We start from the raw sequence: 12,819 nt of genomic DNA, 5'->3' as shown, positions 1-12,819 counted from the left end.
ACTTTTAAAGGTTTGTGTACCTGAGCCGCTTGTTTCCTACAATACAACACTGTCAGTGACTACACTTCCAAAGTACTTCATTGGCTGTGAAGCACATTGCGACGTCCTGAGGTGGTGAAAGGTGCTATATAAATGCAAGTCTTTCTTTCTTGTAGGTTTTAGAGATATTAACATAAAAAGGCTAAAATTCATTGACATCAAATGTCTTATGTAATATGCATTATGGGAAAGAGAAATTTAGTCTGAGTTAGAAACTCAAACAGCTGTTTCATTGCAGACAGGTCGCTATGGCAACACTGATAAGACATTCCATTCACTGAATCGACTGGTTGCAATCTGTAATCAGATCAGGGGAAAGAACAGGGTGTGTCTGTTATTAAACACAATATAAACTTAAAGCAGAGTGAGTAGTAGAATAGTGTAGGTATTGTCGTATGCCTAACCAATAACGGATTCAACTCAGAAGAACAACAAACTGGTTTTTAATGTTGAATTCGATTATTTACAGCAGACAATGGAGATTGATGTTGGAGAGCTGTGAAACAGGTCTTTCCCCAGCGGGGACGCCACGAGGACTGACTAGGCAGTCCGGAGGTTTGTGCGATGACGTCATCACGTTTGCGTCGTAACGTCATTGCTTTGTTCGCGTTTCCCACGCTTGGGGTGTCACGTGACTTGTGTGATGACGTTAGCACGTGTATGTCCGCGTCATCGCGTTTACCCGGCACCCGGCACTGTAGCTGGCCATTGCAGCTGAAGTCACGGGAGCGGGAGGCACCCGGCGCTGCAGCTGGCTGATGCGGCCGAAGTCGTGGGCGCGGGAGGCCGAGCTGTGCCGGCGGCCGTCGCGGGAGCGGGAGGCTGAGCTGTGCCGGCGGCCGTTGCGGGAGCAGTCACGTGACATGCGTCGTGACGTCACTGTGTTCTTAAAGGGGCAACGCCCCGTGCAAGCAAACTATATACAACGTTGAAGGGAATTCTGTACAACAGGTAAGTGACATTCGGTAGTGCCACTACATACGCCCCCCCAGAATTCCCTTCAACGTACAAAGTCAAATGGTGAAGTGGTCCGACTAGCTTGTCTGAAGGAATCCTGTAGTGCCGAGGCGGAGGCTGTTGGGTGGCTGGCGATCAGGCAGGCGCTTGTATGATCTGCCGTAACGACGAAGGTGTCTGGTGGTTTCGGCGGTCGTGCTGTCTCAACTTGGCGGGTGAGGTCTAAAGATGTTGGTTGTGAGCGGATCCTTATGCGCGTCATCATGGTGAATAAAACGTATCCGTCATGCGAAGGACCGTAGAGACGTGCGACCTCTGCAGCCAGTGGCTCAAAGCGGGCGCTGGGGCGAAACAGCTGGCCGCGTCATAGTGACTGGCAGGTTGGGCAGACGTGGACCATGGCGTTGTCGGTGTTGTTAGGAAGTCCCCTGTCGAACAAAATCTGCAGGAACGCCATAACGGGGATCCAGGAGGAAATGAACGTGGGTCTAGTCAGTCGGGTAACTTGCTGAGCAGGCGAGCAAACTCATTGGCAGTCGGGAACACACGGAGCGGCGCATGCCGTAGTGTTACCATGGTAACTCTGAAACTAGCTAACAGTTGCTGCGTTGATCAGTGATCAGGGATGGACAGCAATCGTCCCGCGTGGCCAGTCGCGGCCACGGGATGCCCGTAGACCCATACTTCATTGTTCGGAGTGTCGGTTGTTGTTTCGTTCATGGGGAAAACTGCCGGGAGTGCGGCAATGCCTCGCTTTCATGCCGAGCTGCACACGGTAGTTTACACAAACCAGCAGGCTGACGGGCTGGTGCGGTGTCGGCGGGAGATGAGTCGTCGTGGCTCATGAGGGATGGGTCCTCGTGGTTCGCGAGGGATGGGTCCTCGTGCTTCACGAGGGATGGGTCCTCATGGTTCGCGAGGAGTACGTCCTTGTGGTTTGCGGGGGTGAGTCCTCGTGGTACATCTGCAGGGGCGCGCACTGATCTTGTGGGCCCGAACGTGCCATACCCACGCTGTGAGGGATTTAAACTTGCTGTTCCTTGAAGGGTGTCAAGGAGGCGGACGACCCAGGAGTCAGTAGAGCAGTCGAGTATGGAGACATCGTTGGTCTGCACCACATCAATGTTCTAGGTGAACGGGGCTTCCACCTGAAGAAAGCACGAGGGCGATTGTTGCTCCAAGGGTAGCTGAGCGAAACGGCTTTAGCTTCCATGCGTGCTTCTTTTGTGAAAATCGTTCACAAAACTCGGGGTCCGGCTGCGCTGCTTTCGTGAAAAACGTGCACGAAAAACGGAGTCACCAATCAATGTAGGAATTGATGAGCTCCCATACTCACGTCGTCTGGTCACCAATGTAGGTATTGGTGGTCGTTGACTGTTGTTCGTTGGTCGTTGTTCATCGGATGTTGTTCGCCATGCTCTTCTTCTGTGAAAGCTTTCAAAGAGACGGGTTTCAGACTGTGCGCTGTTTCCGTGGAAAACGTTCACGGAGACGGGGTCACCAATGTAGGTGTTGGACGAATTCAGTTGTGCACATCGTTCATCTTCTGTGAAGGCGAGGTTTCGGGGTCACCAATGTAGGTGTTGTTGGCTGTGCTTCTTCCACGAAAACCATTCACGGATACGGGGTCACCAATGTAGGTGTTATTGGCTGTGTTTCTTCCGCGAAAAACGTTCACGGATACGGGGTCACCAATGTAGATATTGTCGTATACCTAACCAATAACGGAGTTCAACTCAGAAGAACAACAAACTGGTTTTTAATGTTGAACCAACCAGAGATCAGGCCATCTTAGACTGGGTATTATGTAACGAGAAAGGATTAATTAGCAATCTTGTTGTAAGAGGCCCCTTGGGTCGGAGCGATCATAATATGATCGAATTCTTCATTAAGATGGAGAATGAAATAGTTGACTCGGAGACTAGGGTCCTAAATTTAAATAAAGGAAACTATGATGGTCTGAGGAGCGAGTTGGGTAGGATTGATTGGGGAATGGCACTCAAAGGGTTGATGGTGGATAGGCAATGGCAAACATTCAAAGACCGAATGGATGAACTACAGAATTTGTTCATCCCAGTTTGGCATAAAAATAAAACAAAAAAGGTGACCCAACCGTGGCTAACAAGGTAAATAAGGGATAGCATAAGGTCCAAGGAGAGGGCATATAAATTGGCCAGAAAAAGCAATAATCCTGAGGATTGGGAGCAGTTTAGGATTCAACAAAGGAGGACAAAGGGATTAATTAAGAAAGGGAAAATAGAATATGAGAGTAAGCTTGCAGAGAACATAAAAACTGACTGTAAAAGCTTTTATAGATATGTGAAGAGAAAAAGATTGGTGAAGTCAAGCATAGGTCCCTTGCAGTCAGAATCGGGGGAATTTATAATGGGGAACAAAGAAATGGCTGACCAACTAAATACATATTTTGGTTCTGTCTTCACAAAGGAGGACACAAATAACCTCCCAGAGATGCCAGGGAACATAGGGTCTGATGAAAGGGTGGAACTGAAAGGAATCAGTATTTGTAGGGAAATGGTGTTAGGAAAATTGATGGAACTGAAGGCCAATAAATCCCCAGGGCCTGATAATCTACATCCCAGGGTACTTAAGGAAGTGGCCCTAGAAATAGTAGATGCATTGCTGGTCATCTTCCAGAACTCGATAGACTCTGGAATGGTACCCATGGATTGGCGGGTAGCTAATGTTACCCCACTATTCAAAAAAGGTGGTAGAGAAAAGGCGGGGAATTATAGACCAGTAAGCTTGACATCGGTAGTGGGGAAAATGCTAGAGTCCATTATAAAAGATGTAATAGCAGAGCACTTGGAAAGCAGTGACTGGATCGGACAAAGTCAACATGGATTTACAAAAGGTAAATCATGCTTGACTAATCTACTGGAATTTTTTGAGGATGTAACTGGTAAAATAGATAAGGAAGAACCAGTGGATGTGGTGTATTTGGACTTTCAGAAGGCTTTCGATAAGGTCCCACATAAGAGATTAGCGTGCAAAATTAAGGCACATGGGATTGGGGGCAAGGTATTGACCTGTTAGCCTAACATCTGTGGTTGGTAAAATGTTAGAGTCCATTATTAAGGAGACAGTAATGGGACATTTGGATAAACATAATTTAATAGGACAAACTCAGCATGGTTTCATGAACGGGAAGTCATGTTTGACAAATTTGCTTGAGTTTTTTGAGGAAGTAACATACAGAGTGGATAAAGGGGAACCAGTGGACGTAGTATATTTAGACTTCCAAAAGGCATTTGACAAGGTGCCACACAAAAGATTATTGCTCAAGATAAAAAATCACGGGATTGGGGGTAATATTCTGGCGTGGGTGGAGGATTGGCTCTCTAACAGAAGGCAGAGAGTTGGGATAAATGGTTCGTTCTCAGACTGGCAACCAGTAACTAGTGGTGTTCCGCAGGGGTCAGTGCTGGGTCCCCAACTCTTTACAATCTATATTAACGATTTGGAGGAGGGGACCGAGTGTAACATATCAAAGTTTGCAGATGATACAAAGATGGGACGGAAAGTAGTGAGTGAGGAGGACATAAAAAACCTGCAAAGGGACATAGACAGGCTAAGTAAGTGGGCAGAGATTTGGCAGATGGAATACAATACTGGAAAGTGTGAGGTTATGCACTTTGGCAGGAAAAATCATAGAGCAAGTTATTATCTTAATGGCAAGAAACTGGAAAGTACTGTAGTACAAAGGGATCTGGGGGTCCTGGTGCACGAAACTCAAAAAGTTAGTATGCAGGTGCAGCAAGTGATTAAGAAGGCCAATGGAATGTTGGCTTTCATTGCTAGGGGGATAGAATATAAAAACAGGGAGGTATTACTGCAGTTGTACAAGGTATTGGTGAGACCGCACCTGGAATACTGCACACAGTTTTGGTGTCCATACTTAAGAAAAGACATACTTGCTCTCGAGTCAGTACAAAGAAGGTTCACTCAGTTAATCCCGGGGATGAGGGGGTGGTCATATGAGGAGAGGTTGAGTAGATTGGGACTCTACTCATTGGAGTTCAGAAGAACAAGAGGCGATCTTATTGAAACATACAAGATTGTGAAGGGGCTTGATCGGGTGGATGCGGTGAGGATGTTCCCAATGATGGGTGAAACTAGAACTAGGGGGCATAATCTTAGAATAAGGGCTGCTCTTTCAAAACTGAGATGAGGAGAAACTTCTTCACTCAGAGGGTGGTAGGTTTGTTGAATTTGCTGCCCCAGAAAGCTGTGGAAGCTACATCATTAAATTAATTTAAAACAGAAATAGATAGTTTCCTAGAAGTAAAGGGAATTAAGGGTTACAGGGAGCGGGCAGGAAATTGGACGAGTCTAGGTTCGGAATGGTCATGGCCCTGTGGGTAGTGGAGTGGGCCCAGGGGCCGTGTAGCCTGGTTCTGCTCCTACTGTGTTCTAATTCTGTGTTATATTTCAGGAGATGGTTTTATTCCTGTTCCTGGCTGGGGTGGAGATCGCCTTTACAGAAGGTAAGTACTCTAGAAAATATAGGGACAGAGTGATCTTCTGGACGAGTTTTGATCACCTAGATGGGTCGGAAAGGAATTTCCCAGATTTTTTCCTCCCAAATTGGCCATTGGGTCTTTTATCTGGCTTTTCGCCTCTCCCGGGAGATCACATGGGCTCGGGTGGATAGAAAGTGATAGAAGATTTGAGGTTAGGATCAGATCAGCCATGATCTTATTGAATGGTGGAGCAGGCTCGAGGGGCCGATTGGCCTACTCCTGCTCCTATTTCTTATGTTCTTATGTTCTCATGTATTCCGAAATGGTCATAAGCGTATTTACTTTTTGGTCAGGCAAAAATTGTTCAGACGGTATACAAAAAATGTTCAAAATTCCGCTCATTATCCACTCATTATCATCGAGTGACGTGAAGGTTGACCAATCGTACAGTCGACCAATGCGACGGTCGACCAATCGCTGCTCACGGGGGCGGGTTCATTGCGTGTGCGGGCGGGCCATCCTAGATTCGAGTGACGTGATGATTGACCAATCCTACACTTCAGTGACCTGACGGTTGACCAATCGGTGCATGTGTGGGTGGACCTAATCCTTATCAGCTGAGGTGAGCGGCCGCCATCTTGATTCGAAACTCTTCATTTCTTTTTCCCACTTTCTGCGTGTTTCTTTTCAAATCTAGATTTCCAGCAAAAAAGAAGTTGCTTTTAAAACACAAATTTTTTTTCAAAATAGTTAAATAATTTGTAAATCTTTTCTGTAACCTCTATAATTTTCCTACCTTTCACCGTTTTTCCAGGCCTCGAAGCCTCGGCCTCTGTTGCCCAGCCACGCCCGAGCTGGGCACCTCCCGTCCCACTCAACAAGTGGCCCGCGATCACCGCCATCTTTCTAAAGGCTGGCCGGGCGGGTCTGAGCCGAGCATAGCCACTGCCGCCATCTTTCTAAAGGCTGGTGGGGCGGCACGGAGCTCCACGGAGCCATCGCCGGCACTGGGCTCGGGTGCTTTGTGGCCTGCGGCCAAACGGCGGCTGCGGAGCTCGGGCTGACCGGGGCGCTGCGCTCGGCTGGGCCATGTCAGTGCAGGTGCCTGAGGCCCTGGGGCCTAGCCTTCTCCAACCGCCGCCAGCAGCGCAACTCTCAACACTGGCAGAGTGGAGAGGGTCTGCTGGCTTCCCCCTCCCTTTCTCCCTCCCCTTCCCCCATCCCCCTGCCCCTCCTTCCCCCATTCTTACCCCCCCACACCCTCTCCCACACACCCCCTTCCAACCCCCCTCCCCTCCCCCCCTCCCTCCCCACCCCTCTCCCCCCACCCCCTTTCCCCCACCCCCTTTCCCCCACCCCTTTCCCCTTTCTCTCCTTCCCTGTCTCTCTCCTTCCCTCTGTCTCTGTCTCTCTCTCTCTCCCTCTCTCTCTCTGTCTCTCTCTCCCTCCCTCTCTGCCTCTCTCTCTCTGTCTCTCTCTCTCTCCCTCTCTCTCTGTCTCTCTCTCTCCCCCAGTCTCTCTCTCTCTCTCTTCCCCCCAGTCGCTCTCTCTTCCCCCCAGTCACTCTCTCTTCCCCCCAGTCGCTCTCTCTTCCCCCAGTCGCTCTCTCTTCCCCCTAGTCGCTCTCTCTTCCCCCTAGTCGCTCTCGCTTCCCCCCAGTCGCTCTCTCTCTTCCCCCAGTCGCTCTCTCTCTTCCCCCATCACTCTCTCACTTCCCCCCAGTCGCTCTCTCTTCCCCCCAGTCGCTCTCTCTTCCTCCCAGTCGCTCTCTCTCTTCCTCCCAGTCGCTCTCTCTCTTCCCCCCAGTCACTCTCTCTCTTACCCCCAGTTGCTCTCTCTCTTCCCCCCAGTCGCTCTCTCTTCCCCCCAGTCGCTCTCTCTCTTCCCCCCAGTCGCTCTCTCTCTTCCCCCCAGTTGCTCTCTCTCTTCCCCCAGTCGCTCTCTCTCTTCCCCCCAGTCGCTCTCTCTCTTCCCCCCCAGTCGCTCTCTCTTCCCCCCCAGTCGCTCTCTCTCTTCCCCCCAGTCGCTCTCTTCCCCCCATCGCTCTCTCTCTTCCCCCCAGTCGCGCTCTCTCTCCCCCCAGTCGCTCTCTCTCTTCCCCCCAGTCACTCTCTCTCTTCCCCCCATCGCTCTCTCTTCCCCCCAGTCGCTCACTCTCTTCCCCCCCAGTCACTCTCTCTCTTCCCCCAGTCGCTCTCTCTTCCCCCCAGTCGCTCTCTCTCTTCCCCCCAGTCGCTCTCTCTTCCCCCCAGTCGCTCTCTCTTCCCCCCAGTCGCTCTCTCTCTTCCCCCAATCGCTCTCTCTCTTCCCCCGCAGTCACTCGCTCTCTTCCCCCCAGTCGCTCGCTCTCTCTCTTCCAAAAACAACATGCCCTCAAAAAAGCCTCGGCACCGCCGGGCACTCCAGCTAGTGTTCTTATAAATACACGTCTATCTTTCTTTCTTATTGTGTCCAATTCTGCGCTCCACACTTTAGGAAGGATGTGAAGGCCTTAGAGAGGCTGCAGAAAAGATTTACCAGAATGGTACCAGGGATGACGGACTTCAGTTATGTGCAGAGACTGGAGAAGCTGGGATTGTTCTCGTTAGAGCAGAGAAGGTTAAGGGGAGATTGACCAGAATGGTACCAGGGATGAGGGACTTCAGTTATGTGGATAGACTGGAGAAGCTGGGGTTGTTCTCCAGAGCAGAGAAGGTTGAGAGGAGATTTGATGGAGGTGTTCAAAATCATGAGGGGGTCTGGACAGAGTAGATAGAGAGAAACTGTTCCCATTGGCGAAAGGCTCGAGAACCAGAGGACACAGAATTAAGGTGATTGTCAGAAGGTCCAAAGGCTCCTCACAGCTTACTGTCCCACCTAGCTTTGTATCATCAGCAAACTTGGATACATTACACTCGGTCGCATCATCTAGGTCATTAAGATAGATTGTAAATAGCTGAGGTCCCACCACTGATCCATGCGGCACCCCACTAGATATAGCCTGCCAACCTGAAAAAGGTCTGTTTATCCCTATGCTGTTTTATGTCCGTTAACCAATCCTCTATCCATGCTACTATATTACCCCCAACCCCATGAGCCCTAATCTTGTGTAATAACCTTTTATGTGGCACCTTATCGAATGCCTTTTGGAAATACAAATATACTGCATCCACTGGTTCCCCTCTATCTACCCTGCTAGTTACATCCTCAAAAAACTCTAATAAATTTGTCAAACACGATTTCCTTTTCATAAAACCATGTTGACTCTGCCTAATCATGTTATGATTTTCTAAGTGACTTAATACCACTTCCTTAACAATGGATTCCAGCATTTTCCCGATGACTGATGTAGCTTTCAAAAGCTCTTATAATAATGTGTCCGTGACTACACAAACCACTCTGGGGCCACGTATATTGTGTATCAGTAAAACAGTCCGTGACTACACAAACCACTCTGGGTCCAGGTATATTGTGTATCAGTAAAACAATCCGTGACTACACAAACCACTCTGGGTCCAGGTATATTGTGTATCAGTAAAACAGTCTGTGACTACACAAACCACTTTGGGTCCAGGTACATTGTGTATCAGTAAAACAGTCCATGACTACACAAACCACTCTGGGTACAGGTATATTGTGTATCAGTAAAACAGTCCGTGACTACACAAACCACTCTGGGTACAGGTATATTGTGTATCAGTAAAACAGGTTTATTAAGCATTAAACATCCGGTACAAAGAAGTAGTACTTAACAAGAAGATATTCACAGTCTGTTCGTTGAAACCCCGGCGTTCCTTCCGAGTGAGCGCGGCGCAAGTCTCCTGATGTATCTTGCTGTGTTCCGTTGACCCATGCGCGCTTCCTTGGGATCTTGCTGTGTTCTGTTGAGTGAAGCTCCTATCAATCTCTGGTTACACGGTGCGCGCTTTCGATGTTCAAAACCTGTACCTTTATACCCTTTTCCCTCTCGTTTTGCCAACGTGGCAGTAATTAACCCTCTAACACCTGGTAAAAAGTCTTGCTCCCTCGTTACCCATCTTATGACCTTGTTTGATCCTTCTGACTTTTTCTCCATGCATAACAAAGTACCCTTATCACAGATCTTCACTTTTCACAGAACACGTTGTGTTCACAGAACACAGAACACAGAGCATGTTGACGAAACAGTCTGTCCATCTGATAGCTGGACCAATGAAGGACGTCTCCAACTCTTATCTATCTCTCTAGTTTTTATCTCTTTAAGCATAATATTGCTGAATTCCTCGTCTCCATAAACTTAGCGCCTCAGCTATGAAGAAAGACTAAACAGGCTGGGGTTGTTTTCCTTGGAGCAAAGAAGGCTGAGGGGGGACCTGATTGAGGTGTACAAAATGATGAGGGGCATAGATAGGGTAGATAAAGAGGAACTTTTCCCCTTAGTAGGGGGGTCAATAACAAGGGGGCATAGATTCAGGGTAAGGGGCAGGAGATTTAGAGGGGATTTGAGGAGGAACTTTTTCACCCAGAGGGTGGTTGGAATCTGGAACTCACTGCCTGAAAGGGTGGTAGAGGCAGGAACCCTCACAACATTCAAGAAGCATTTGGATGAGCACTTGAAATGCCATTGCATACAAGGCTATGGACCAAATGCTGGAAAATGGGATTAGACAGGACAGGGGTGGATGGGCGGCACGGACACGATGGGCTGAAGGGCCTCTTTCTGTGCTGTAAAACTCTATGACTCTATGACTCTATTCCATTACTTCAGTAATTTTAAACAGAGGTTTTTGGTCAGGTTGGCATAATCCCATCCTGCTTTGCTCTCAGCCATTCTCCATTTTATACAGGCTTTTAGGATCTTAACATACAATTTTACATATTATAGTTACATTAGAATGGTTATCGAATCTTAATAACGTTTACTAAATCCTACAGGTACACCCTATCCTACACTGATGTCACGCTAACTGGCCTGTAGTTCCCTGCTTTTCCTCTCCCGCCTTCCTTGAATAGCGGTGTTACATTTGCGACCTTCCAATCCGCTGGGACCGTTCTACAATCTAGGGAATTTTGGAAGATCAAAACCAATGTATCAACTGTCTCTTCAGCCACCTCTTTTACAACCCTAGGATGTTGGCCGTCAGGTCCAGGGGATTTGTCGGCTTTTAGTCCCATTAGTTTTCCTAGTACCTTTTCTCTACTTCTATTAATTACGTTAAGTTCCTCACCCTCATTACACCCTTGGTTCCCCACCATTTTTGGTGTGCTTTTTGTGTCTTCTACTGTGAAGACATTTTTAAAAAACTTTTCTGCTATTTTCTTATTCCCCATAATAATTTCTCCTGCCTCAGCCTCTACGGGACCAACATTTACTTTTGCTACTCTTTTCCTTTTTACATACTTGTAGAAACTCTTACAATCTGCTTTTATATTTCTTGCTATTTTTCTCTCATTCTATTTTTTCCCTTTTTATCAATTTTTGGTCAACCTTTACTGGTTTCTGAAACTCTCCCAATCCTCAGGCTTACTATTATTCTTTGCAACATTATAAACTTCTTCTTTCAATCTAATGCTATCCTTAACTTCTTTAGTTAGCCACGGTTGGATCACTTTTCCCGTGGAGTTTTTGTTTCTCAATGGAATGTACTTTTGTTGAGAATTATGAAATATTTCTTTAAATGCTAGCTACGGCTTATCTACCGCTATACCTTTTAATCTATTTTTCCAATCTACCTTAGCCAACTCGCCCCTCATACCTATGCAATAGGCTTTATTTAAGTTTAAGACTCTAGTTTTGGACTGCGGCAAGTCACTCTCAAAATTAACGTAAAATTCTATCATATTATGATCACTCTGCCCCAGAGGATCCTTTACTGTGAGATTGCTAATTAACCCTGTCTCATTACACAACACATGATCTAAAATAGCCTGTTCCCTGGTTGGTTCCATGACATATTGTTCTAGGAAACTGTCCCAAATGCATCCCATGAACTCATCCTCTAGACTGCCTTTGCCAATTTGATTTGTCCAGCCTATATGAAGATTAATGTCCCCCAAGATTATTGCATTACTTTTGTTGCAAGCTCCTACTATTTCTTGATTAATATTCCGTCTAACAGTTTAGCTATGGTTAGGGGGCCTATATACAACTCCTACCAGTGTTTTCTGCCCCTTGTTATCCTTAGCTCCTTATTCTACTTCCTGATCTTCCGAGTCGAGATCCTTTCTCCCTTCCATTTTTCAAAATAGTGGCCACGGGATCTTTTACACCCACCTGAGAGGGCAGACGGGGCCTTGGTTTAACGTCGCATCTGAAAGATGGCACCTCTGACAGAGCAGCTCTCCCTCAGTACTGCCATGGAGTGACAGCCTAGACTACGTGCTCAAGTCTCCAGAGTGGGACTCAAACCCACGACCTTCTGACTCTAGAGGTGAGAGTGTCACCCACTGAGCCGAGGCTGACCCCTCTTAAACTCCAGCCTAGTTACTGGGGTTATTATCAGCATCTTCAAACCGCCCGCCACCGCCCCCCCCGCCCGCCCGACCCCGTAGTTGCCATTATTAACACAGAACAGTCCTTCATGTGATTGAAAGCAGAATGGGACCAGTGCGCTCAGGTGTGAACTCGCTGGTGTCTCAGCAGGTGAGTTGAAGTGGTGAATCCCTTTTCACACACTGAGCAGGGGAATGGCCTCTTCTCGGTGTGGGTGAACTGGTGTTTCCGAAGATTGGATGAGTGCGTAAACCTCTTCCCGCAGTGAGAGCAGCTGAATGGCCTCTCCCCGGTGTGGTTGCGTCGATGCTTCTTCAGGCCCTTGGAGCATTTGAAACTCTTGTCGCAGTCGGAACATTTAAACGGCCTCTCGTCAGTGTGAACCAGCTGGTGTCCCACAGATAGGTGAGACGAGTGAATCCTTTCCCGCACTCGGAGCAGGAGAACGGCCTCTCATCAGTGTGAAGCAGCTGGTGTTCCCGCAGAGTGGAGGGACAATTGAATCCTTTCTCGCACTCGGAGCAGGTGAACAGCCTCTCGTCAGTGTGAACCAGCTGGTGCATCAGCAGGGCGGAGGAGAAAGTGAACCCCTTCCCACACACGGAGCAGGTGAACGGCCTCTCCCCGGTGTGAACTTGCTGGTGCCGTATCAGGTCGCTGGATCTTCTGAAGCCCTTCTCGCAGTCGGAGCACTGAAAAGGGCTCTCATCGGTGCGAACACGCTCGTGTATCAACAGGTTGCAAGACTGGTTAAACCTCTTCTCACAGTGAGAGCAGGCGAACGGTTTCTCCCCGGTGTGAACTCGCTGGTGTGTCAGCATGTTGGATTGTTGAGTGAATCCCTTCCCGCAGTCGGAGCAGGTAAACGGCCTCTCCCCAGTGTGAACTCGC

The 12,819-nt window shown here is 48.2% G+C and overlaps 2 protein-coding genes across 2 annotated transcripts in view; both read right to left on the bottom strand.

Annotated features, from left to right (window-relative positions):
• LOC147118264 (uncharacterized) overlaps nt 1-12,819 on the bottom strand; it is a 202,759-nt gene that overhangs the window by 57,839 nt on the left and 132,101 nt on the right. The gene's annotated exons all lie outside the window — the stretch shown is intronic.
• On the bottom strand, nt 2,519-12,749 carry LOC147118267 (uncharacterized). The gene is made up of 2 exons (XM_085983696.1): nt 12,267-12,749; nt 2,519-2,710 (listed from the first exon to the last, which is right to left on the bottom strand). The coding sequence occupies exons 1-2, from the start codon at nt 12,747-12,749 to the stop codon at nt 2,519-2,521; spliced, it is 675 nt and encodes a 224-aa protein (XP_085839822.1).

This window comes from Somniosus microcephalus, chromosome 4, assembly GCF_052327205.1.
Source record: "Somniosus microcephalus isolate GS21.2 chromosome 4, FLI_Smic_1.0, whole genome shotgun sequence".
NCBI lineage: Eukaryota > Metazoa > Chordata > Chondrichthyes > Squaliformes > Somniosidae > Somniosus > Somniosus microcephalus.
The sequence above is the reverse complement of the archived record's forward strand: the minus strand, read 5'-3'. Positions and strand labels throughout refer to the sequence as shown.